Source organism: Pinus tabuliformis, chromosome 2_2 (assembly GCF_031772625.1).
Source record: "Pinus tabuliformis cultivar Carrire ecotype Pingquan chromosome 2_2, CPIR1, whole genome shotgun sequence".
In the NCBI taxonomy this organism is placed as follows: domain Eukaryota; kingdom Viridiplantae; phylum Streptophyta; class Pinopsida; order Pinales; family Pinaceae; genus Pinus; species Pinus tabuliformis.
The window spans coordinates 599,786,588-599,813,450 of NC_142300.1; the positions used below are offsets into that span (position 1 = coordinate 599,786,588).

Sequence of the window (26,863 nt, forward strand, 5' to 3'; positions counted from 1 at the left end):
GCCTTGTATATGGCTTTGAAGTGTTCTGTAGCCAGCCTGGCCAGATTCCGCTGTGAAGAGACAGTGGCCCCTTGTTCATTCTTTAGTTCCCAGATAGAATTTATTGCTTTGCGGCCATTTGCAAACTTATGATAAAATTTTGTGTTTGCATCTCCTTCAGTAAGCCAAATAGCTCGACTCCTAAGGCGCCAGCTCTCTTCCCTCTCCTTCAGAATTTGAGTGCGCTTTGCAATAAGGGAGGAATAAGTCTCCTTGCTTTCAGGGGATATGAATGTCCCATTAGATGAGTCTTCGAATTCAACAATGACCCTTTCAGCCTCCTTTAGGGTCAAGTCATCCTGAATGCGCTTTCGGTGTGCCCAATTCTTGGTAAGCTTCTTGAGCTCTGTGAGCTTCCTTACAAATCCCTCTGATAGGTCCTCTCCTTCTCCAATGGCATTGGATTGCCAAAAGTTATGCACCAATTGGATGTAAGAGGGATCTTGTAACCAGGCGGCATTAAATTTGAAGGGACTCTTGATTTTATGGGACAGGTCATTGTAGAGCATTGGGAAGGTATGTTTTAATAAATGATTTAGTGATGTTTTAAGCAATAGTTGTAATCTTTTCTTTATTATAAAGTAGGGGAAATGCAAAGACAACGAGTCTAAAATGATCCAATCACTAACAGTTGTCTTCTCTACGCAGGAAAAGGTAAAAGCAGGAAGGCGCAATGCGAAACGAGGATTTGACGAGAAGATAACGGCTGTCCCTCCAATTCTAAATAAGGTTCAGACCAGGTCGAGTAAATCAAGGGAGATCAGTCCGAAACGAGATGAAGGACTGCCAGTTCGGAATTACAGGCCGAGTAAAGGAAAGCGTTAACAGTTTAGCGGATCCCTCAGGATCTTCGATCCTGAGGGATCGCTACGATCAATCATTTTGTCGACCGATGAACTCCGTCGTTAATTGTATAAAAGGAGGGTAGCATTGAAACTAGGGGATGACTTTTGTATCTTTAACTTTCTGTTCATGAATTTCATTGTCAGTTGAACTCAGACTATTGAGTCTCTCTGAGACTTAGTTTTGTACTCTCATTGATGCGTTAATATAATATCTCGGTGTTAATTTCTCCGTGCGTCTGAAGTAGTTTACGGCAGTGCGCCATTGGAAGCTTTGGGCCCGGCTCCAACGGACACTGGCTGATTGTACCATTACAATTCTGCTTTGTGTGGTTTGTTTCTCATAATCTGTTATGGTTACATGTTGTTTCATATTTATTCATCTGTAGCTTTCCTGTTATAAATCTCTGTAATAAAGGATTCTTCGCATACTGTTGATCTGAGCTGTTTGCACTAATTACAGAATTCATAAGTAGAATATTTCAGCTACAGGTGATTGGGGTTAATGGATTGTTGGTGACTATTGCAGATCGTGTAGATATGATTGACGTTTCCTGTCTTTAATGATTTGCTGTTCCATTTGATATATATATATGATTGACGTTTCCTGTCTTTAATAATTTGCTGTTCCATTTGATCAAGCTGCAAACCTGTATAAATGATTGCTTTCCTTTTTGTATGCAAGTGTGTGCCAAGGATTGGAAGTGTAGACCTCGCGAGACTTAGTTTCTTTATTGCCGTTCCATTTACTGTCGTTCCTTTTATTGCTGTTCCATTTCTGAAGTTGTTGTTTCATTCTGTTTTCTTGCTGTTCCTTTCGCTTGCGTTTATTGAAGTGGCATGAGAGGAGGTTCAAGACTGTTGTGAGATACAGCAGACGCTATAATGCTCCCAGATCATGATCCATACTCCTTCATCAGTTTCTAGGGGGATAGGTTATTAATTCCATACCCTCGACTGACGAAGTTGTTGCGTGTGTGATTTCTTTATGCAAAAGTAATTTAGCATTAGCATCCGTTTACTCTTGTATTCTTTAGATCTATACTACGAAGCATTATCCTGACAAATAGCCTCAAATTAAGATGTCCCTTACAATAACAAAACGCTCCCGGATTGACTTGTAATGTGAGATAACTAGAGGTGAAAAAGACCCTTGTTACAGCTCCACATTTTGGCGCCGTTACCGGGGAAGGGGCATAGCCATTTGTTTTTTTAACAGGGTAGTGTGTGAATCTGTTAGGGGAGAACTGGATTTTAAAAATGGAAGGTAAGAACCTGCGTGCGGAGCATGTAAAAGCCCTGCTCCACCATCCGCTTTCCTAGCAGAATTGATTTAGTAATTGGAGTGCATGACTAAGCAGAAAAAGCCAGAAAAGAATCAAAAGCCTCCATCCAAAACCGAAAAAGCCAAGGGGTCGGCGACCCTTGGACGAAAGACCTTTATAGACGAAATTTACAAGAAAGCCGGATCTCCGCCATCAGTAGGTTATAAGAAAGTAAACTCTAAACAACCTGCTAGTTCCCTTCAGGCCTCAGAATCACCATCTGAAGCCTTTGCGGAGGTGCACAGTCAGACAGAGGAGCAGGACTTTCAAGAATTTGACAATTCGACTCCTGGACCAGTGCACGAAGGAAATTTTAGTAACCTTTGCGAAGGAGAAGGAGAAACAGGGGAAATCGAGGAACCTAGATCTCCTATTGAACTAAACCAGCCTTTAAATAGTCCGGATAAAGGAAGCGCTGCAAAAATCCTTGTTGAGGGAATTCATTCACCTCAGACCGTAGGGGCCATCATTATCCCTGATAAAGGGAGTGCTGTAAAAACAGTTCCTGTTAAGATTACCCCTCCTCAACCAAGGAATACTCTATTGGAAATTCCTGAAGATTACTGGCATATATTTGATTCCATGGCGCAGAATCAGCCAAATACCCAAACCTCTACTTTGCAATATCCCATAGTAGATTCTGCTGCGAATGCACCAATGAAGGCAATTCCGCTTCAACATATTCCGACGTTTCATGGACTCACATCAGAAGACCCTGATGCATTTCTATTTGAATTTGATGTGTTATGCAGGGGATACGATTACACCACTGATCCCCAGAAGCTAAAACTGTTTCCCTCTACCTTGAAGGGAGCAGCTCTGAGATGGTTCATGGGTCTAGGTGGTGGAGTCATAAACAATTGGGACGAAATGAAAGCGGCCTTCTTAAAAAAATATCAGGATTATTGTAGATCAAGAGAACTAAAGGATGAAATCTTTCAAATGTCTGCCAGACCAAATGAAACTTTAGAAGAATATGTAGAACGTTTCCAATATAACTTGCAGAGATCTCCATATGCATCGTTACCTCTGCCCGATAACGTGTTGAAAACTGCATTGATTAGAGGTATGAAGGAGCAATGGATTGAAACGTTGAATATTATGGGTAAAGGAGACATTTATCAGGAAAATTTTGCTAACATCATTGATCTGTGTATCAGGAGCTCAAGAGGCAGCACACGGATAAAACCAGCAGAATATGATCGCTTCACTAGAGACAATCGAACATCAACAGAAGGAGTATCACGAGTGGAACTTGGAAATCTGTTAGAGAATTTTAAAACTGATATCATGGGGACATTAACTACACAGCTTGATATTGTGCAGGCTAAACAGAAGCAAGCAGAGGCGGAACAGAATCTGGCAATTTTCTGCCCACGGTGCAGGAAGAAACATAGCCAGAAAGAATGCCCGCTTGATACAGTTCAAATATGTGCTATTTGTACCAAGGACCATCCGACTGAAAGCTGTCCCTCACTCCCTGGTTTGAAGGCGGTGTACAAAGAAGCAGAAGAGGAACCAGAATCAGCATACTTTATCAACCAGCGTCGTCAATGGCAACCTAGGCAACCTGGTATGTTTCAAGATCCCTCCTCTTCTTTTCAATCTCCGCAATTTAATGCTCAGCAACAGAATATGTGGCAAAATCAGTCTCAGCACCCGTTTTCAAATTGGCCGCCTCAAATGTTTCCTACTCCGAACCCTTGGATGAACCAAGCTGGTTGGCCAAACTTTCCTTATCCTCCGCCATATTGGCCAAATAGTTCATATCCTCCGCAGTGGACCCCTTCCACTTCGCAAAGTTCACCCTGGCAGAGCAACTGGCCAAGATCGACATATCAAACGCCAGGATCAATTCCGCTCCCTCAACCAACTCTGCCAGCCTTGCAACAAAATCCCCAGCCCAACCCAAGACCGCAGCTCCCAGCCCAACCCAACCCGAACCCAAATAATCGGCCAGTTCAATCTCTTCAAATTATAGAATCTTCCGAGATTGAATCTGCTCTGCAGGAGTGCAATGATCTTCAGTTGAGATCTGGGCGAATAATAGAAACTGAGGGACATAGAACCGCTCATATTGAAAACCAGTTACCGATAGAACAACCGTTACAACAAGAAGAAGTAAGTAAAGACCAAGTTCATCAGCAAGTACTTACATCTTCTCCACCTTTCCCAGAACGACTGGCCATTCCAAGACAAATGCAATATCCGGATTTTGATATTCTGGGAGAACTCCAAAACTTGTATATAAGAATTCCATTCCTTCAGGCTATACAGGACATCCCCATATATGCAAAAACCATAAAAGACCTGTGTAGCAGAAAAACAAAAAGAAATATAACCCCTAACCCTAGAGTCCAGGTAGTCAGCACCTTATCCGACCTCTTATCAGGGAAAGAAACACCAATTAAATATGAGGATCCTGGAAACCCAATTGTCACTGTTCAAGTCTGTGGGCAGACCCTGACCAACGTTTTAGTAGATCTAGGGGCTGCGATTAACATCCTGACAACATCAACCTGCCAGAAGCTTGGAATCACATCGGTAGAGCCTACTTCCACTTTACTAGAACTAGCTGACCGATCAGTAATAAGACCAGAAGGCACCTTGTATGATGTCATGGTTTCAGTGGACTCTTGGGAATACCCGACCGATTTTCTGGTGATTAATCCCAAAACCCGACTAGATGGACATCCGCTAATTCTAGGTAGACCATGGCTCGCTACTGCTGACGCCTACATTGGATGCCGGCAGGGAAACATGACCATAACCAGAGGACCGGATATCAAAAATTTAATCTTGTACCCGCCAGCCCAGCCAAGCATCACACCTCATATATCGATGACCAATCTGCGCCCTGCCTCATATATTACTGATAATATTAGACCACCATTAACAGTTCAGGAAGCGCTAGATTTTAAAGATCAAACGGAAGATGATGCCATCAATAAATTCATTAATCAAACAGAGTCCACATCGTATACACAATGCTTTATGATAAAAGCGGCATTTGATAACGAATTAGAGGAAGATCCTCTAAAAGATGACAATGACCCAAATATACCTGTAACCTCTGTTGCTAACAGCAAAGTAATACAAATTGAACCGGGCAAAACTTTAAACATTAATGCTAATCTGACACCTGAACAAGAGACCAAACTCATCCAGCTCCTACGAAAGTATCAGGAGGCATTTGCTTGGGACTATCCCGATATGAAGGGGATTGATCCCCAGCTATGTACACATCGTATCTATATCGAGAAAGATGCAAGACCAGTTCGCCAACCACAGAGAAGACTCAATCCCCATTTAAAAGATGTTGTAAAAGATGAGATGCAGAAATTATTAGACGTTAATTTTATTTATCCTATTTCTGACAGCAAATGGGTCTCCCCACTTGTGGTAGTACCTAAAAAGAACAGGAAATGGAGGATCTGTGTTGATTACAGAGAATTAAACAAAGCTACGCAAAAAGATCACTTCCCTCTCCCTTTCATAGACCAGGTATTGGACACCTTAGCAGGCAAGAAATTTTTTTCTTTCTTGGATGGCTTCAGCGGATATAACCAGATTCAGATCGCCCCTGAAGACCAGGACAAGACTACCTTTACTTGCCCCTGGGGAACGTTCGCCTACCGAGTCTTACCCTTTGGATTATGTAATGCTCCGGCTACATTCCAACGGGCTGTTCTTAGCATCTTCGCAGATTTAATTAATGATGGATTGGAAGTCTATATGGATGATTTTACACCATATGGAGATGACTTTGATCCAGCCCTGGACACTCTCGAAAAAGTTCTAGAGCGTTGCATTGCTACCAGGCTTTGCTTGAGTCACGAAAAATGTTACATGATGATGACAAAAGGACTCATTCTGGGACATCACATCTCAGCAGCTGGAATTCAGGTAGACCCGGCTAAAATTCAAATACTCATGCTTATTCCAACCCCCACTAATCAAACAGAGGTACGCAGTTTTCTTGGTTTTTCTGGGTATTATAGACGATTTATACAACATTACTCACGTATTGCCGCACCTCTACATGCATTAACTGGAAATGCTGATTTTTTGTGGACAGAAAAATGTGATCGAGCCTTCACAGAATTAAAGAAGTTGCTATCTACAGCTCCAGTTCTCAGAGGACCTAATTGAAACTTACCATTCCAAATTTCAACCGACGCCTCAGACACAGTAATCGGTGCAGTGTTGGGCCAAGAAGAAGAGAAAAGACCATACACTATCTATTACATCAGCAAAAATTTGGCTCCGGCTGAATTAAATTACACTGTTACCGAAAAAGAATTTTTAGCTGTGATACATGCTATTAATAAATTTAGACACTATATTACAGGCTATCCCGTTATTTTGTATACAGACCATTCTGCTATTAGGTATTTAGCAAATAAGCCTGTTACAAATGGAAGAATAACCAGGTGGTTGATCTTGTTGCAGGAATTCGACATTACAATCAGAGACCGACCAGGGAAGGAGAACCTTGTAGCTGATTTTCTTTCACGAATACCAAAAGCAGTTGAAACAGCAGCAGTTGAGGACCAATTCCCAGATGAACACTTATTTGCAGTCGCTGTTCAGACTCCCTGGTACGCTGATGTGGCTAATTATCTTGCAGTAGGTAAGCTTCCAAAACATTTAACTCCCAATGAACGGAAACAGATCGTTGCGAAAAGCAATCGATTTTCGTGGGTTGGGGGCTATCTGTTTCACACAGGCGCAGATATGGAAATCAGAAGATGTATTCGAGAAGACGAAATCTTTGATATCTTGAAAGCCTGCCATGACGGGCCATGTGGAGGACATTTCGCTGAACGAAGGACAGCACACAAAGTATTACAAACGGGATATTACTGGCCTACAATCTTCAAAGATGCCAAAAAATTTGTCTAGGCCTGTGATAGTTGTCAGCGTGTAGGACGACCTGGCCCAGCAGACGAAATGCCTTTGCGGCCTCAATTGGTGATCGAACCTTTCGAACGCTGGGCTCTGGACTTTGTCGGACCCATCAACCCCCCATCAAACCAAAAAACTTACATTTTGGTGGCAACTGAATATGTTACCAAATGGGTTGAGGCAGAGGCATTACCCAGAGCTACAGAGGAGTCGGTAATTCAGTTCTTGTTCCATTTGTTTGTACGTTATGGTCTCCCAAGGGAAGTGGTTACAGATGGAGGACCACAATTTGTGGGACATAAATTAGCTGCAACACTCAATAACCATCACATACATCACAAAATTACTACCCCATACCATCCGCAGGCAAATGGGCAAGTCGAGAACAGTAATAAGATAATAGAGTCCATCTTGACAAAAACTGTTGCCTCACACCGCCGCGATTGGGCCGCCCGACTACCGGAGGCACTGTGGGCTTATCGAACCACATGGAGAAGTACCACTGGCTATTCACCATATCACTTAGTGTTTGGAAAGCAACCCATCTTTCCTATAGAATTTGAGATCCAAACCTTGCGAACTGCCCAAGAAGTCGGATTAGATTTAAGTGAAGCACAGAAAAATCGATTGCAGAAAATTAATGAGTTGGACGAAACAAGGCTCGCTGCATTACAGAATACAACACTCATCCAGCAGCAGCAAGCCAAATGGCATGATGCGCTCATCAAAAATAAGATATTTCACGAAGGAGACTGGGCTCTATTATATGATTCTAGATTTCAGGATTTCCCGGGGAAGCTTCAGACTCGATGGTTGGGACCATACGAGATTCAAAAAGTCCATGACAATGGGACCCTTACTTTGATTACAATCGATGGATCTGGATATACATTTAAGGTAAACGGCCACCGAGTTCGTCTGTATCGCAAACCGCTCACTCGGGAATCATTTTGCCAGCAGTTACGCCAAGATACTAACATCAAGATTATGGGAGAGGAAGCAAAAACTTCCTCCCCTATAGATTCGTAAGAATTTCATTCTTTATTACCACATTTTGTATATAAGATTGTAAATTTTGTATATATGTTTCAACTGTGTGTTTTGCTGTTCCTTTTCAAAAGGAACAACACTTGTGTGTTTTGCTGTTCCTTTTCAAAAGGAACAGCACTGGTGTGTTTTGCTGTTCCTTTTCAAAAGGAACAGCACTTGCGTGTTTTTGCTGTTCTTTTTCAAAAGGAACAGCACTTGTGTGTTTTTGCGTGTTTTGCTGTTCCTTTTCAAAAGGAACAGCACTTGTGTGTTTTGCTGTTCCTTTTCAAAAGGAACAGCACTTGCGTGTTTTGCTGTTCCTTTTCAAAGGAACAACACTTGTGTGTTTTGCTGTTCCTTTTCAAAAGGAACGGCACCCTTGAGTTTTGCTGTTCCTTTCCAAAAGGAACAACACTTTTTGAATTTTTGTTGTTCCTTTCCAAAAGGAACAGCACTTTTTGAATTTTTGTTGTTCCTTTCCAAAAGGAACAGCACTTTTGAATTTTTGTTGTTCCTTTTCAAAAGGAACAACACTTTTGAATTTTTTTATTCCGTTTAAGGAGCAACATTTGTGTGTTTTTTTTTTTCTTTTTTTTAGCAAGCAGCATTTGAGTGCTTTTGTTATCTTAGGACATTGCATCAAAAAGAACCCTCCCACCCTCCCTTGTAAGAAAGAAATAGTATGCCCTCGTCCTTTCTATAAGAAGAAAACATTGTCCCGAGGCCATAAGTAGCAGCTATATATTTATGCAACAAATATAAAAGGAATGATATATCAAGATCAGCACATCATAAATCGCTATCTATAACAGCCCTAGTATTGATGCAACAAAGGAGGGAACCATACACTCATCATTCTTTCAGCCATAAGTCTCACTTCCTCTGCCCTGTTGGAAAACTTTATCATGTTACGTTCCTACAATTTTCTTTATTATTACTTGGAAATAAGAATAGAAAATTTATATCTTCCTATTGGGATAACAAGACTTCTTCCGCCATTCCCACTCTTAAGGAGGGCTGAACCACCCTTATGTGTAACTATACAAGAGCAAAAGTCTATCTCAAAAGAAAAAGCAGCAGAACCAAAAGAAATTATTTGTCAAATGCAGGATAGGGGGTTTCATTAAGAACCAGCCTACTATGATCATAAGATTGGAAGCGAAGTGGCATTCCCATCATGGCCACCACACCAGGGATATGGTCCAACAGGTTCATTATATAAACAAACCTTGGAACAGGGGGTCTCATCACGAGCCAGCCTGCCCACGTTTCGCGCCTCTCTGGTGAATGGCGTCATGGTTATCTGGTTACCAAGCCAGCATGATGGCCTGCATGTTGACAAGAATTGCTCTTCAAAACTACACAAAGGACTATGGTTCCGGGGTGAAATAAACAACTCTGCCACGGTTATAAACACCGGTCGGCAGCAGAGCTCTGTTAATGGTATCGGAGTCAAAACATATACACCAATTTGGATCTTATTAAATCTTTCTTTCTATCCTTGTAATAATTATATCTTACACCTTAATGGATACGTCACATGACCATTTATCATTACCAATTATGGCAAAGGCATTGACTATGACAATCTCAGACTTTCCATGAGTGCTAGACGTCCTATCCTTATGTTCTGCATCACATCACGAAGGCTTATGTTAAACGCGATCTATCTGTCGCATCGATCTCGGTATTTCTTTGTCTAATCTGAAACATGGCAAAATTTTAAAAGCTGCTCCATTATGACTCGGTGATGGAATGACCGCCTTCTTCTATTTGACGACTGAGGCAGCCTATCATTTCGCGCGGGGGGGAGGTGACTTCATTACTCCGCCGGCCACGTGTTAACACATCATTCGGAAATGATATGATACGGAGGTACGATATGCGTTAACGACATGACAATGCTATTTTTTGAAAAAGTTGTTATTTATGATCAATTATTCATGCATGCTCTGTATCTTTTCTTTTTGCCGCAATTACGTTCTTTGCATTGTTGTTCCATCTAGACCCTGAAACAGAACCATGGGGGGAAAGTCTATCAGAAGCGAGCCGAGCGAGCTCATAGTTTCCGAAGCCGCTCGGAAGATCTTAGAAAAAGCAGGGTGGTTAACTTATTTTGGCCGCCTGCGCAAATCAAACGAAATAGTGGCCATGGAATTCCTGCAGAATTTGCAGGAAGAACACTCAGTGGTAGGTGGGAAGCAGATAGCAGTCACGAAGGAAATAATCGCGGAAGTAACCGGATTACCAGACTTAGGTCCAATATGGACAACAAAGAAGGAAAGACTGCAAAAGATCGTAGAACTCTTCCAAGATGAAGGGCAGGAGCTGACAGTGAAGGGAAAAGGAGTGCTGCCGGCAACACTGGGAGAACCTTGGAGCGAACTGGCAAAGGTAGTACAGAGCTACATCACCTGCAAAGGACGAAAAGATGTGGTAAGGCCGCGTCACCTTAAGCTCTTAGCTGTGTTAAAAGGAAAATGTGCTGTGAATCTCCCTGCATTGTTAAATTCATTGTTGCATGATACCTCTCGGAGCCTGAAAAAGGCACACCACGAAGACGCAGTGGTTAGCCACCACGGGCTGATCCGCCTGATAGTGACATACAGTCTCGCTCGGCAGCAGACTAGCTGGCGGGAACTTCTTACAGCAATTGAAGGGGAAGTAGAATCACCATCCCCAAAGACGAAGCACCCCGCTAGCACCGCCGAAACACCTAAAAAACCCAGAGAATCGCCAAAACCTAAGCAACCCTCGGGCACAACCGAGCAAGCGAAGAAACGCATAAAGCTAGGGAAACAAAAATGCACCCCTGAAGCAACTAGACATGCAGAAAAACGTAAGGAATTGGCCGCAGAAAGACCTGCTACCTTAAAGCGAAGGCATTCCTCTGGCACAGAAGAACAGGTTGAAAAACGCAGAAAGGTGGAGGCGGAGGAACAGATGGTCAGCACACCCGAACAGCCCGGGAGGCCTAGAAAGTCAGTTCGGTTGGCAAAGATAAGAGGTAGGCTGGAAAAAATCCAGCCAAACATAGGCCAGCCGATTGAAATAATAGAGGACCCTCCAGCGCCAGAACAAATACCTGGGGAAAACCTGGAACAAACAGAGAATGAAGTAGGAGCTGAAGAAGGAGATAGGGATGACGACTCTGCGGCCGAGACCAGCTATCCAGAGGGAGCTGCTGAGCAGCCAATTCGGGAGAAGGAGATGGAACAATTGGGGGGTAGCCATCCACAAAACCCTGTGGAGGAAGAAGAGATGGCCACCATCTTGGCCAGCCTTAGAGGTTATCCTTCACCCTCCAGTCCGGCAGAGCCTCCCGAAGGACCATTTGAGGAAGATACGCGTGACGAATTGCATGATGGAATGGCAGGGGAAGAAAACCCCCCTGTCATCGACAAAGAAAATGTGAATACCAATCAGGAACAAGCCGTTCCTAAAACACCAGAAGGAAATCCACCCGCTGATGGCGGGGTGGATGAAAATGTTTGTCGGGAACAGGACGTTCCCCGAATGATGGAAGAAACCCTCGATGAAAGAGGAGCAGAACTGAGGGCCGCCCATGTGCCCACAGCCGAGGCAAAAGAAATTAAGAAGTTGAGAAGAAAACAACAGAAATTGTTGACCATTATAGCCCAGCTTCGGCGGAAAATTCGAAGTCTGAAAGCCAGTTTGAGAATAAAGAGGACTGTGAGAAGAAAAAGAAGGGCAAATACAGCTGGGTCCTCTCAAAGAGGAAGACAGAGCACCTATAGGCATCTAGTAGGTCGATATTCTGCTAGCAAACCTGCAGCTGTTCCAATTAATACTGAGGAACAAAATGCTGTTCCATCTGGAACAGAGCACCAGAATGTCGTTCCTATTGACATAGAGGAGCAGGCTGATATTCCAAACAGCCCATTAGAACCAACTGCCGTTCCAATTAAAGTTGAGCCACAAGACGACATCCCAGTTACAGAAGGACCACCGTACCCCTTTGTACATGTCAAGAAGGAAGGGGAAAATAGAGCAGTTCACACTGAGACACCACCTTCAAGGAGAATTAAGCGACGAAATGTAAAGGTCCAGGCGAAACTTCCGGCCTCCAGGGAATTATGGGAAAGGGATCCAAAAACCAAGGCCTTGCGCCGCGAGATAAGTCAGGCCCAACAAGAGGCTGAACAGCTACGGGAACAAATGATCCCTCGAGAGAAATATGAGGAGCTGCAACAGGAGGTTGAGCAGAGGATTCCTCGAGAAAAATACGAAGAATTGCAGCAGAGGGCTGAGCAGTTAGAGCAACAAAGGATCCCTCTGGAAAAACATGAAGAACTGCAACAGCAGCTGAGAAACATGAGTGAATCGGAGAGTCGGGCTTTTGAAGGATGGCAGAAGGAGCAGGAAAAGGTTGCCAAGGTAACACGTCGACTAGATGCTGTTATTAAACAATTGGACACTGTATGTTCGTTGTATGATGATGTTTTGACTTGCAGGGCCCCCGCGAAGAATTATGCTTTATTCCTCCTTGAAAGATACTTAAGATTGAAAATAAAAGCTGTCAGGGCAGGTGCCCCCATTCAGATTAACACTGTTAATGATTTTATTGATTGTTGCAAACATTATGGGGTTAAGGTCCAACGATTATTATGCGAATTTTATTTGCACAATATGGTGCTTGAGCAGGAAACTGATCTAAACCCTGGCCCCTTTGTGGGGGATATACAGCTGCAAGCCTTTGTTTCATTTGGGGTCAACCAGTTAAAATGGCTCAGGGCTTACAATGCCTTTCAGAGGCAGGAGCACAGCCTGGATCTATGGGTCAGGGCTGAGCCTCGAGATCCAGTTCGCCTATGGCAATCACATAAAAGCCTTATGAGAAACCCTGGCGTTATGAAACTACTAGGACCCATGCATGAGGAGTTGATCCGAAATAGCTTAGAATACTTCCTGGTTATTAAAGATTCCGCCTTGGAGGCTGCCAAATTCCGTTATCGGATTTCCACCCCAAGCATCCAGCTCAGGGAGCCCTTCAGATATGAGAACTTTGAGCTGGCTGCTGAACGATTGCCTTTTTATGGCCAGTGCATTCTGCAAGCTGGACCATCATGGTTAGGATATCGGTTCCGTAGCCCAATTATCTGGCACCCTGCACCAGGGTACCAGGCCTTGTATGATATGCCTGCAGATCAGTTGCATTATTTCTTTGATAATCTGGTTGCCTATCATGGTTGCAGACCCCCTCATGAAGTACCCTCTCCGGCCTATTCTCTTACTGCTCTCCATGTTAATTATAACGGTTTCATGAGGCCATGAAACAGAGTAAGTCGGGGGGTGTGTAGAGCATTGGGAAGGTATGTTTTAATAAATGATTTAGTGATGTTTTAAGCAATAGTTGTAATCTTTTCTTTATTATAAAGTAGGGGAAATGCAAAGACAACGAGTCTAAAATGATCCAATCACTAACAGTTGTCTTCTCTACGCAGGAAAAGGTAAAAGCAGGAAGGCGCAATGCAAAACGAGGATTTGACGAGAAGATAACGGCTGTCCCTCCAATTCTAAATAAGGTTCAGACCAGGTCGAGTAAATCAAGGGAGATCAGTCCGAAACGAGATGAAGGACTGCCAGTGCGGAATTACAGGCCGAGTAAAGGAAAGCGTTAACAGTTTAGCGGATCCCTCAGGATCTTCGATCCTGAGGGATCGCTACGATCAATCGTTTTGTCGACCGATGAACTCCGCTGTTAATTGTATAAAAGGAGGGTAGCATTGAAACTAGGGGATGACTTTTGTATCTTTAACTTTCTGTTCATGAATTTCATTGTCAGTTGAACTCAGACTATTAAGTCTCTCTGAGACTTAGTTTTGTACTCTCATTGATGCGTTAATATAATATCTCGGTGTTAATTTCTCCGTGCGTCTGAAGTAGTTTACGGCAGTGCGCCATTGGAAGCTTTGGGCCCGGCTCCAACGGACACTGGCTGATTGTACCATTACAATTCTGCTTTGTGTGGTTTGTTTCTCATAATCTGTTATGGTTACATGTTGTTTCATATTTATTCATCTGTAGCTTTCCTGTTATAAATCTCTGTAATAAAGGATTCTTCGCATACTGTTGATCTGAGTTGTTTGCACTAATTACAGAATTCATAAGTAGAATATTTCAGCTACAGGTGATTGGGGTTAATGGATTGTTGGTGACTATTGCAGATTGTGTAGATATGATTGACGTTTCCTGTCTTTAATGATTTGCTGTTCCATTTGATATATATATATGATTGACGTTTCCTGTCTTTAATAATTTGCTGTTCCATTTGATCAAGCTGCAAACCTGTATAAATGATTGCTTTCCTTTTTGTATGCAAGTGTGTGCCAAGGATTGGAAGTGTAGACCTCGCGAGACTTAGTTTCTTTATTGCCGTTCCATTTACTGTCGTTCCTTTTATTGCTGTTCCATTTCTGAAGTTGCTGTTTCATTCTGTTTTCTTGCTGTTCCTTTCGCTTGCGTTTATTGAAGTGGCATGAGAGGAGGTTCAAGACTGTTGTGAGATACAGCAGACGCTATAATGCTCCCAGATCATGATCCATACTCCTTCATCAGTTTCTAGGGGGATAGGTTATTAATTCCATACCCTCGACTGACGAAGTTGCTGCGTGTGTGATTTCTTTATGCAAAAGTAATTTAGCATTAGCATCCGTTTACTCTTGTATTCTTTAGATCTATACTACGAAGCATTATCGTGACAAATAGCCTCAAATTAAGATGTCCCTTACAATAACAAAACGCTCCCGGATTGACTTGTAATGTGAGATAACTAGAGGTGAAAAAGACCCTTGTTACAGCTCCACAATCATCTACCTCCAAGAAGATAGGCCTGTGATCTGATAATCCTCCCGTGCCAACCCATTGCCGAACTCTGGGGAGTTCGCTTACCAGGGGTTCCTTGATAAGGAATCTGTCTAGTCTCCTTGCCAAGCTTTGTTCTCCGCTACGGTTGTTTGTCCATGTATACTGAAGTTTAGCAGACGGAATGTCCACCCAATGATGGTCCTCTAATAGACCTGTTATAGTGTCAGTAAGAGTGTCGACTTGGGCAGAGTGCCCCCATGATTCACTATATCCAAGAGAGAAATTAAAATCTCCTCCAAGTATAATATTATCAGCTTGAAAGACTTCTGATTCAAATAAAGCTCTCCAATAATTAGCTCGATCAGTACACGGGCCATATACATTAATGATCCGGATGTCACTAACAGCTGAATGTGCATTGATGTCAAGTCCTATAAATCCTCTTCCCCCAAAGGTGTTCTTAATCTCAGCCATTCTGTTGTTTACCCCAATGGCCAAACCCCCTGATCGGCCAGATGCGTCTAATGCCTGGAAGGTCCAGGAAGGGAACCAGGCTGAGAGGGTATGTATGAGGGTTTCGGCCTGACAGAGGGTCTCTTGAAGAAAAATGAAGTCCATCTGTGATGATAAGAGCAGTCTCCTAAGTGCTAGTTTTTTGGCTGTACTAGCAAAGCCCCGGCAATTGAAGGAGAGAAATTTCATGAGGGAAAGGGGGCTGGGCCATTCCTCGCTCTAAGGGCCCGGAGAATAGTCTGCTGTCGCCCGAGGGCGATTTCTTCGTCCGCTGTGTGCCTCGCTTTGGATATACCAGAGGGTCGACCACGAGAATTTTTGAGAGACATGGACAAACGGGAAATGTCTAGTCCAAAAGCATCAGGTCCCCTGTCCTTCAGACGGGGGCGCAAAGAGTAACGGGGGGGGGGATGGAGATGAATTGAGAGATAAGGTGGCTAGTGTCGAAGAGATAATAGAGGGCGGAGCCACCGGGGGGGATGAGGAAGAGAGCAAAAGAGTGAATTGTGCGTATGATGATTAAGTGAAGAGGTTGCCAATGTAACAGAGGGTAATGAAGTGTGATCAGATGCAGGGGTGGTGAGATGAGATGATATGCCAATTGTCATATATGAAGAAGGAGTAGACGGAGAGGGATTAGAGAACTTACCCGTATGCTCCAGGTCCTCCTGTTCGGAAGGCGGCTGCACCGGTGCCGACGAGGAAGGAGGCGGATCGATAGGCTCCCCAGCAATGTCAGTAGCCTCTGTGCTCCGAGGCTCCTCCGCAGGTTGTGGCTGGTCCGGTACACCAGGGGCACTGACAGGATGCGACTCAGAAGGGATGTTCTGAGGCTGTGGAGTAGCATCCTCCGAGTCATTCAGAGTCGATTTCTTAAGGAGTGGGCAGTCTCTGTACAAGTGGCCCACTTTGTGACATCTGCGGCACCTGTAAGGAACGCCTTCATAGTCAATAATCTGTTTGCGTTCTGTGTCCCTCCACTGAATGGTAATATACTCCAGCAAGCCACCTCTCGTGTCCAAGTTGATGAGAATTCTGGCATAGGCCATCATACCCGTCTGCAGAAAGGATTTGTCATAGCCCATGTATCCCCCAATGGCATTGCCAATCCTTTTGAAAATGTCTTCTGACCAGTACTGGAGGGGAAGCCCTGGTAGACGGATCCAAACAGGTCCAATACCAATTTGCTCCGTTTCAGGGTCAAATAACGGAGTCCATCTCTTCAGTAAAACAGGGGCATGCTCAAAATGCCAATATGATGAAAGTACCCAGTTGGTATGGTCGGCACGCGCGAAACGAAGTGCGAACCAGCCCCGCACGAAGGTCTGCACAAAGGGGGTTTCAACCAGATGGTGGCCCCAGACTTCCGCTGCCCATTGCTTCAAGCGTGCAGCCGAGTAGTTGCGGCCCCTGATGCGGCCTACCAAAACACGATCCGCAAAGTCCATAGCCTCGCCCCAGCGAATGTCGTCTTCCAACCTTAGAAAAACGTCCTCCTCTCTGGATTTAAAGCACTTATATTTCCGCTTAGGCCCTCGTGGAGGTACTCTGAGAGGACGATCAGGAGGGGGGGGGAAGGTATGCTGCGTGGTCGGGATATTGGGAATGAACGATGGACCCAGATAGCCGGAGGACGAAGGGATTCCAGTGAGTGGAGGTACAACAGTAAAACTACCAGATGAAGGACCGATGGAGACATGGATACCAATAGCATGCCCAGAGCTAGAGGGGTTAAGATAAAGGAGGGCTTGGGAACCCGCAACCGGAGGATGTGAACCAAGGGTAGGGTTAATACAACTTGCTACAAACCCTAGGGTAGCCGGAGAGTGAGGGGGCGTGGATAATGCAGGCCAGGTCGGCGGGTCGTCCGGGAGGACCACCGGGTTGTGCGGATGAGGTTCACAGAAAGAAATCGGCGGAAAAAGTTCAGGTGGTTCTGAGTTGTACATACCTCCGGAAGAAATAAGAGGAGTGCGCCAGATGGAGACCCCCTCCAATGGGTCCTCCGAATAATCAACGACCTCGTTATCCTCCATAGCCAGCTGCGCCAAGGATCTGTAGACACCTCGGAACGGAAAGTAGACGGACGAAAATGACAGTTACAGATGGTAAACGGACCGTGAAACACTCCGTCACAGTGCCTCCCAATGTCGGTGATAACCGCCCGTGAAGATTACCTGCAGGTCAACAGGAGTTCCGCGGTTGTGGTGAACGGTGAACGGCGAACGGCGAAGGTGAGAAACAGTTGCACAGTTGGAGGGTTTGATCGCAGACTGCAGAGGGTAAACCCTAACCATAACCCTCGCTCAGACAGGATCGCGCGGACTCCATCCTCTTCGTCCACTTTTTTATCTCATTATTATAATAGAGTCTGGAATATTTAATTTTCAAACATATTTTCATCTAAATGATTTTTTTAGAAGTCAAAGTACATGCTCCAATACTAATGCTCAATATGTAGCAAAGTTTCTCTTTAATCAAGTTAAATTAGGCATATGATTTCAATCGTCAAATTATGTTAGTCACTTTCTTAATGATAAATCAATCTGTGCATTTTTTGTTCCACTATATAGAAAGCATGGATTTTCATTGGAGTTTAAAATATATTATTTTTGCAGAGAATGACTAGAATATACGTGCATGGCCACGACATACGAAGCATTTACATGTCCATAATGTTCATGACAGAAGACATGAAATGATTACAACATTAATCTATTGTAAAATAAATTAACATTTATTTATTCATTGTGTAATTACTCTCGAAAAACTCATTAACTTGTTGCCTAGTTAGGGCTCCATTGTTAAGCACCAACAATTGCGGCTCCCTCTCTAGCACAAGTCTGACCCTTCTACCCTCCAAGATAGAGGTCACGACCCTCTTCTGGTTGTCTACACTGAGCTCGACCCCTCTGTAGTGTTACAAGGAGCTTGCAACCTGCTTAAACAAAGAAGCTGCCACCCAAACCTTCTACAAGATGACCTGAAATTACTCCATCAAACTCTGTCCCCGCTTCTGATCATTTCGACCCCGAAACAGTCACCCAGAAGTGCTCTAACTGCCCTCTTCTACCTTCACTAGGAAATGCGCTGATTTGTGGCTCAAACAAATAGAAACATGCTCTTTGTCCTCCTTGCTTGGTCTCCTAGGGGTGCTACCAACTTCAGATGAGAATTTGCTATGTAATTGCTTGGTCTCCTAGGGGTGTGACCAACTTCAGATGAGAATTTGCTATGTAATGATGCACTTAAATGTGTCGAATGAGGTTTGAGGTCACACTTATTTATATGAGTTGATGTGGCTCAAAAGACATGATTGTTAGGCTTCATGAAGCTACATGATGGTGAGGCCAATCTTGAAAATTTTCATATGTGTGGGCTTCACTTCAAAAACATATTTCCTCTTGTCTAATTTGAGTGATCCTTATGTCAATTTTGGTCCTCTCGAAAAGAGGCATTCAATGAAATAACTATCTCCATCAAATGAGTTGTCCAAAGTGGAATTTGGCCCTAGTTACACAATTTAACAATTTTTAATATATAAGTAAAATAAAATATTGAACAACTTCTATTATATTATTGTGGTTGTTACTACTCCTAGTCACTAGTAGTAGATATTGCAAGAGTTTTGAACTACCAAAACAAAGACATACACTAGCTTACAAAGACAAACTCCATTGTAGTATGCACATTGAATAAAGGACACCTATAGCTTCCCTTTTGCCAAGTGGAAATGCTCCAGACTAATTTACCTGTTGTTGATAATTTCCATATGCACAAGGAACATAACGATACATATTTGGACTAAATCTACATTTCCTATTCAACTAAGATAAACTACAAATATAGGCCATGACCACATGGTCAAAAGTGTGTTGCAAGCAAGCCCATGTGTGTCTGTCCTTTTCAAAACGTTGATACAAACTAGATAACATGTAATACTGTTAAATTGGCAACTAGGGCCAAACTCCATGTGGGTCAACTTATTTATGGCAACCGTTATTTTTATTGGATCCCTCTCGTCGAGAGGTGTAGGATTGATCCAAAGATCATCCAATTCCGATAAGTATTTATGGAGATATGAGTTTATTTCAATTATATAATTATTATCAAGCCGACCTGCTCTTATGTAGGCCCTAGAAGCCTAATCGTCGTGTCTATTCAACCTATACATTTTAAGTATAAATATAGAGGACTTGAAGTCATTTCATCACACATTCTTGATGTGATCTCCTCTCCACGTCTTGGGTTTTTGGAGAAGGAGAGTCACAAAAGGAATACGCTGTCCTTGTTTGATGATGCCCTAGCCAATGTATGCTGATCCAACACAGTGACAAGGAGACTCCTTGAACGCAGTCATGCAGACATATATACACAGTCAAATGATGCTCTAACTCATTGCTAAGAAGAGGACTATTATGCTGCTCATGGATACTCACTTATATGCTATTCATGGTTATATATATATGTTGGTAATGAGCTGAAATGACCAACAATATATATGTATGCACAACAGGGTTCTACCTGATATAGCAACATGGCAACTTCAGTGCATACCTGACCCTGAAGCTTGAATTAAGGAGGATCTGCGATTTTATTGCTGTTTCTTTATAGAGGGATTTCGGTGATCGAATACCATTGACAAAATGAGTAAAATAGAGGCCTACCGCTGTGGTGTCGGAGATATGTGGAAACGCCAGACCGGTGAAACATATCCGAGAACCTTCGCTCACCGCATGGGTGGTTGCCAGGGTTCTATGCGGACATGAAGACTCATGACTTATACGTAATCAATTGTGAATGCAGTCATGGCATTAACCTAACGCAGTCTTGGCAATGCATATGCTGGGCATGAGAGTCATATCCACGTTGTTCATGAAGTTTGATATTCCATTGTCATAAAAGGAACAACTGCAGTCACATAAAGGTAACGATGAAGCCGCAGTCAAAATCAAACTCGGGTATCTACACTGAGTGACCGCAGATATGAAGGTAGTCACAGTAATATGCCGCTGTAATATGAACGCCACAGAATGCTAGATTCTATACACTGTCCAAAATGCATATAATATACACATATATGAATACACGCTGTGTACATACATGCTGGGTATATACGCTGATCATTATGGATCACATACGCTGTTCATGGAGGTACAAATACATTGTTCATTATGAATCGTACACAACCCTAATATAATGAATAGTAGTGATGTATATAAACTTAGGTGGCATAGAGATAAGGACATTGTATTGATGCATGATCTGGACATATATAATGCAGTCAGGGGCAACAATGTTGATAGGAGTTGCAGTCAAATATAAAAGTGCCAAAACATATACGCTGTCATCTTTGAAGGGCAACAACGTTGATCTAGCAGTCAATGGTATGACTGTAAAGTAGAGTTGTGTCAGCATATTCACGAGCATGTAGAACATGGACAACATCATGAGATACATGGGCAGCATGATAAACATAGACAACATTATAAGATCATGAACATGAAGAGCAACATGATAAAGATCATGGACATGGGCAGCATGATGATAATCATGATTGGTGAAGCATGGTGTCATACACAGTGGTGTAGCAAGTGGACCTAGATGCAACACTATGATAGGTGAAGCCGTCGCCTTGGAGGATCAGTTGAAGCAGAATGTCTTCAATTGATCTCATCGTTATACGAAATGATCTATGCTAGATCTAGATAAGTCAAGGTGTTGACTTCTGTTGTAAATGTACTCTCTCTCTCTCTTTCTCTGCTGAACTTTGAAGATAAAAGAAGATTTGATCAAAGGGTTTCCCCACACATTGTGGGGTTTGTCCCCGGCTTGCGCCACATCCTGTGTACTCTTGTCTTGGCTTGTCTTTTGCGTTTTACATTTATGTTCTATCTGCAGTTTATCTTGATGCTGATGTGATTGCTAACTGTGTAAATTTAAATAAATTGCTCTAGCATAGAACATACCTAAAATTAACAAATATAAAGCCCAATCCTCAACTCATACACAATATTCAAGATAGTAACTTAGTTTCCAAGCCTATATGTCTTCTTCAACTTAGATGTTGGAAGCAAAAAACATTTTTTTTCCCATCCATGACCAAAGTAGGTCAATGCGACTAGAATACATAAATAATAAAAGCAAGATGAGTACCTAAAAGAGGCATCTTCTTAGAGAAAAGTTATAAAGGGGTTCAAGAGAATCATAAACTGAGAAGATAGGTCAAGAAGAAGCAAAAGAAAAGAGATAGATTCAAAGACTCCAAAGTTCTTTTGGAAAATATACTAGACAAATGACTTCCTTTGAATAGGTAGGTTGTTGTGAACAAACATGTACATGTTGCTGAATATGTACAGGAGAAAAGCCTACATATGTTGAACACAAATTTTGAGTCTAGAAGGCTAGGATACATAAATGAACAACCATGGGTTGAGGAAGTTATTTGAGAAGCAATTAAGTTCTGGACTCTAATGTGTTTTAGATCTTATTGTAATATTTCATGTCATTGATGGTTCAAAATTCATGATAAGTTGTTTAATTGTTAAACTAAGACCCAGTTGACATTGTTTTGTTTTTTTAAATGTGGTGCCATTTGCATTTGCAATATGTGATGAAATACTGTGTGCAACCCATGTCACCACGAGTTGAACTATGAGACAAATGGGAACTTCTAGTAACGTGAGAGCTACATGTCCATGGGCAATAAATTGTAGTACGATAATAAAACCACATAACTTGCAAACATTTTACAAGTTCAACAAAACTATATATAGTTCACAAACATTTTGCACTGAAAATTTATTGATTATGATCGTGTTCACCTTCATTTTTCACAAACCAAATAGTCTCCTGCAAGTTATGGACAACCATGTTCACAATTTTTTTATCGACCTACCAAAATGTAAATCAACACAAATTATATGTTTGCAAAAATAATTTTATATATAGCGATAACCTTGATGTAGAATTATAAGCAACATTTACCTAAAGATTTGCCCTGGTTCGGCTTGCAGAGAACAAATATGGGGAGGATAATTGAAAGTTTCTATCATGTTTAAAATTGGAATCCCAACATATAGTTTCGTGCATTTTGAGCATGACATAACCGACTGCATACCTAGATTGGATGATGAGATGAGTCACATACTAAATTTATGGGTAAGTTGTGTGAGGGGAAGTGCTTAGTTGTGTAAATCTAAGGATTTGTCACTATCAAGATGACAACCCTTTTCTTCCAAAAGGGATAAGTAGTTGCAATGCTCGACACTACCAAACTAATAGGAAAGCAAAGAGCGCACACACATCCTGTGGCCCAAAATACAACAAGGCGACATTTGAAACCTAAAATTCTATTTGAGACACATGTACAACAAATACTATGGGAAAACACAACGCTTTGATGACAACATGGAAAGTAAAATACACACATCACTTGCAACTGGGATAACACTACAATAGTAAAACTACAAAACTTGCAAATTAACAGGAGCGTCTACCCATAAGAAGTAGACATGTGTAATGCAAAAAAGGTATTCCAACATGCCTACAAACCCAAGACAATACACTCATCAAAGAAAAGACACACATATATATACTCATGAATATCTGGCACATTTTTCATCTCCACATTGAACACTGTCACGATTTTAATCGTCTCATAAACGGGAATAACAAAATCCCAGCTTATCGTCTCTGATCACTTCAGAAGCGACAATCGCAATAGAGTGCTTTTGAAGACGAATTTGGTTGTTTCTTGATCTTTTCTAAGAGTTCGAAGCACCCAACTAAATAATAGTAGACGCAGACAAATCAAATTTCCTTATTCTTTGCAACTGAACTAGACGTAGACAAATCAAGCTCACCATCATGGAGGGGCTTATTGTGCTCAAAATGGGGGCATTATTGGCACATGTAAATCTCTCAAGTTTTGGAGATCAATGCTCAGTAGTGGAACCCCCTGTTTCTTACACTGCACGAACTGTTCTCGGTGGTGATGGTGGCTTCTAAAATCGACAGTGTCATGCGAATTGTTTTCATCGGCCTCGACAGTGTTCTCGGGGATTTCAGCAGTGATGGGGTTTTAGATCAATGACTTAACAGAATCCAATCGTCTAACAATTGATCGGATGACGCATAGTGACAACATGAGGGGAGTTCGTCCAAGAGGGGAAAGCCTTACGGCATAATAAATCAGCCTAGATCCATTTAAACTCTGGATCTACCAACTGTCGAGAGAGATCAAATCTCTTTTCATTGTAAAAAAGTTTGCACCTCAAGAAATTTGATCCTCTCACCACTTGGTAGATCCAGAATTAAATAGATTTAAGATTAATTATTTTTTCCTATTAAACAAAAATACATTTGAAATTACCTTGCAATAGCATTATTATTTTGAATATCAAGAATATTCTGCCTATTATTCTTTTTTGCTAATTAAAAATATTTAGTAACACAGAAAGCCTTAAAATAGATTATAAATTTCAATGACAACAAGCCAAATTCTCGTAAGTGAGTCAACTGCAATATAGGTGCAATATAGGTAGGTGGAAGATGTTGGTACGAAAAACCCTTCGTTATAAAGTTTAAAATGGTGAATCAAGGATGTAAGTGTGCAATGTAACCAGTCATTGAATCAAGGACGTAAGTTTTCAGCGTTTCGATTGAGTGGAGCCCAAATTTATCCGTATGTATTGATTTATGTATATCATCTGACTTTCAAAGAGTCGTGCACATGGGAGTGTGCATAAAACGCACAAATGCAAGAAGTCTCAACGAAACAGAAGGGAAGTTTAACTTTGGGAGTGTGCATAAAACGCACAAATGCAAGAAGTCTCAACGAAACAGAAGGGAAGTTTCTCAAGTTAGTATATTAACAGGATTAACTTAGTAAATTAACTTGTGTCATGGATAGGTGAGTACGACAGAGATTGACTCTGGGCCGACATCAAGGGGTGGAGACCAATTAAAAACACAGGGACGGCAAACTGACTGGAGGGGCCCGGATGGCAAACGATATTTGTTAACACCGTTAACATCACTACTACTTTCACTCTACTCTCTGTCTCTCTCTGTTACAGCAAAAGCCAGAAAGGAAGGCGTTGTGGGGCAGGCTTTTTGCTTTTTTATGTAGCCGTTGGACAAGTGGATACCGGCTTTTGCTTTTGCTTCCTCGCCCCTCTATTTAAACCCTTCTACAGCCTACATTCTACATTTCTGAATCCCGTGACAGCCGAGATGGTTTTCGGAATTCATATCGCACTCATGCTCTTTTGGATTTGAAGGTATTCAATTTCATTTTTCAAAACAGTTTTCCTTTCCTTTTTCTTCTCTGGGCCTCATATTTTGTTTTTCCTGTTACGATGTGTGTCTATTTAATTCATTTGCGTTTCTGCTCTTCAATTTTAAATTTTCTCTTTATCTTTGTTTCTACCGATCTTGTTTTCTAAATGTTTCTCCGGGATGGCATGGGATGAGGTTTCTGGATTGTTTTTGCATTTGTTCCATTTTTTTTGAGTTTTTCCAATATTTAAAACCCCACAGGCACACATTGAGTTTTTCCAATTTTTGGAACCCCAGAAGCACATATTTGCAGCCGCTGGTATGGTATGCTATCAAAGCTCTGAGAACCAAGATAACGATCCTGGATTCATCGCTCAGTCAGCCTCGAGGTAAATAAGTTTCACTCCGCTTCATTTCATAGTAAGTTACATAGAAGGGTTTCTGGATTGTTTTTGCATTTGTTCCATTTTTTTGAGTTTTTCCAAATATTTGAAACCCCACAGGCACACATTGAGTTTTTCCAATATTTGGAACCCCAGAAGCACATATTTGCAGCTGCTGGCTATGTTACCAGAAACGGGAAACGGAACGGGAAACGAGAATGATACGAGAAACGAAGTTTGGAGGTTTCGCATATATTAAAGGTGAACAATATAAACAAAGCATTAATCATAAACCTGCAATGTTTCTGCTCATGAAATTGTAAAAAAACAATTGTAAATACTGATTTAGTTTATAAATTGTAAGGAGACCTACGTAGAGACAAGTTTATCCGTTGAGCTTCTAGGCATGCATAAGAGCTGCGGCTTCATTCCTCAGATTTGCCGCGGCATGAAAAATGCTGGTATGAAAAACCAGAATTTTCCTCTATTGCATAAAGACGCAGGATGAAAAAAGCTGGTATGAAAAACGCTTGTCAATCAGAGGCTCACACCATGATTCGACCTTATCGACCTTACCTGCTACAAATGTCCAGGACGCAGTACCTAAGAACACACATAAAGCTAAAACAGACGGCAATTTGTCCTTATTTTCCACCTGTAATGAAAGTATGGCTCATGGATCTCACTGTTTTTTACAATGACGAGAATAGGTATATGCAGTATTTATACTTTTCCCATATTTCCCATACTCTGCATTGAATGTACTCTGGAGAATTGAACTCCGTAGTTTAAATTTTAATATTTCGTAAGAACAACTCTGGTGAAACTTACATTCAAACCATATATACCTAACCAAGCAAGTTTGATTTATGTTATGTGAATTAAAATATCACTGAAGTGGTATGAGTTACAGAAAATCTCACAGCAGTCAGAATCACTTTAATGGAGTACATATACATGCATTGATATGGAAGATAGAACAGAGGTTTCATTAAATTAGGCTAAAAGAGGATATTACAGGACTGAACACAGGTATAGCCCATTACGATATGAACAGTTGATCCCAGCGAACCTCACCTACCCAAATCTTGAGAGAATTATGTGGTCTGGAATCAGCATTCATAAAAAAAAACCAGAGATTGAAGTTTGTAGGCAGTACCTTTTGACAATAGAATTGACAATGTTGTTGAAGATAACTCGATGGGGGCGTGAAGTTGCTTGGCTCTGATCTATGCCTTGCTTGCATCTGAGGAGTGATGGGTTTGCTCTCCTCTTCTGCTTAAATCCTTGAAAAAACATGAGCAATTGCACAACTAAAAAAAACCACTGGTTTGCATGGATCACTACCCAGTAAAAAAAATATAACTATTGTCTAAATAAATAAAAATTTCTGAGACAATAATAATGCTATTCAACTGGAGTCTAGAACTAGAATTTAATGGCAACTGGTGTTTTTTTTTGGGCAGCTCTTTCACAATATTCACAATACCCTGCGTTTTCTCAAAAATACAGCTAGTGCTTTCTTCAACTGCTCACTCACAATACCCTGGAGTGCTCTCACTTTGTATGTTTAATTTCCAGAAAACTAACAGTCAACTGCAGCAGACTAACAGTCAATTGCGAATTAAACTGGACTTAACCCTCTGTATGTGTAACTTCCAGAAAACTAACAATCAATTGCTAATTAAACTCGATTTAACCCACGGTTTGAAAA

At 41.9% G+C, this 26,863-nt stretch overlaps 1 protein-coding gene across 7 annotated transcripts in view; it reads left to right on the forward strand.

Moving 5' to 3' along the window:
* LOC149194083 (uncharacterized) overlaps positions 1 to 26,863 on the forward strand; it is a 306,574-nt gene that overhangs the window by 186,526 nt on the left and 93,185 nt on the right. For 4 of the 7 annotated variants that reach the window (XM_089405010.1, XM_089405009.1, XM_089405011.1 and 1 more), the window contains 2 exons: positions 25,028 to 25,155; positions 25,306 to 25,888. In XM_089405010.1, the coding sequence (XP_089261136.1) occupies positions 25,028 to 25,155; positions 25,306 to 25,472 (295 nt within the window). In that variant the 3' untranslated portion in view covers positions 25,473 to 25,888. Of the gene's footprint in view, positions 1 to 25,027; positions 25,156 to 25,269; positions 25,889 to 26,863 lie in introns of those variants that run through there. The other 3 variants (XR_016254514.1, XM_089405007.1, XM_089405023.1) reach the window with 3 other exon arrangements.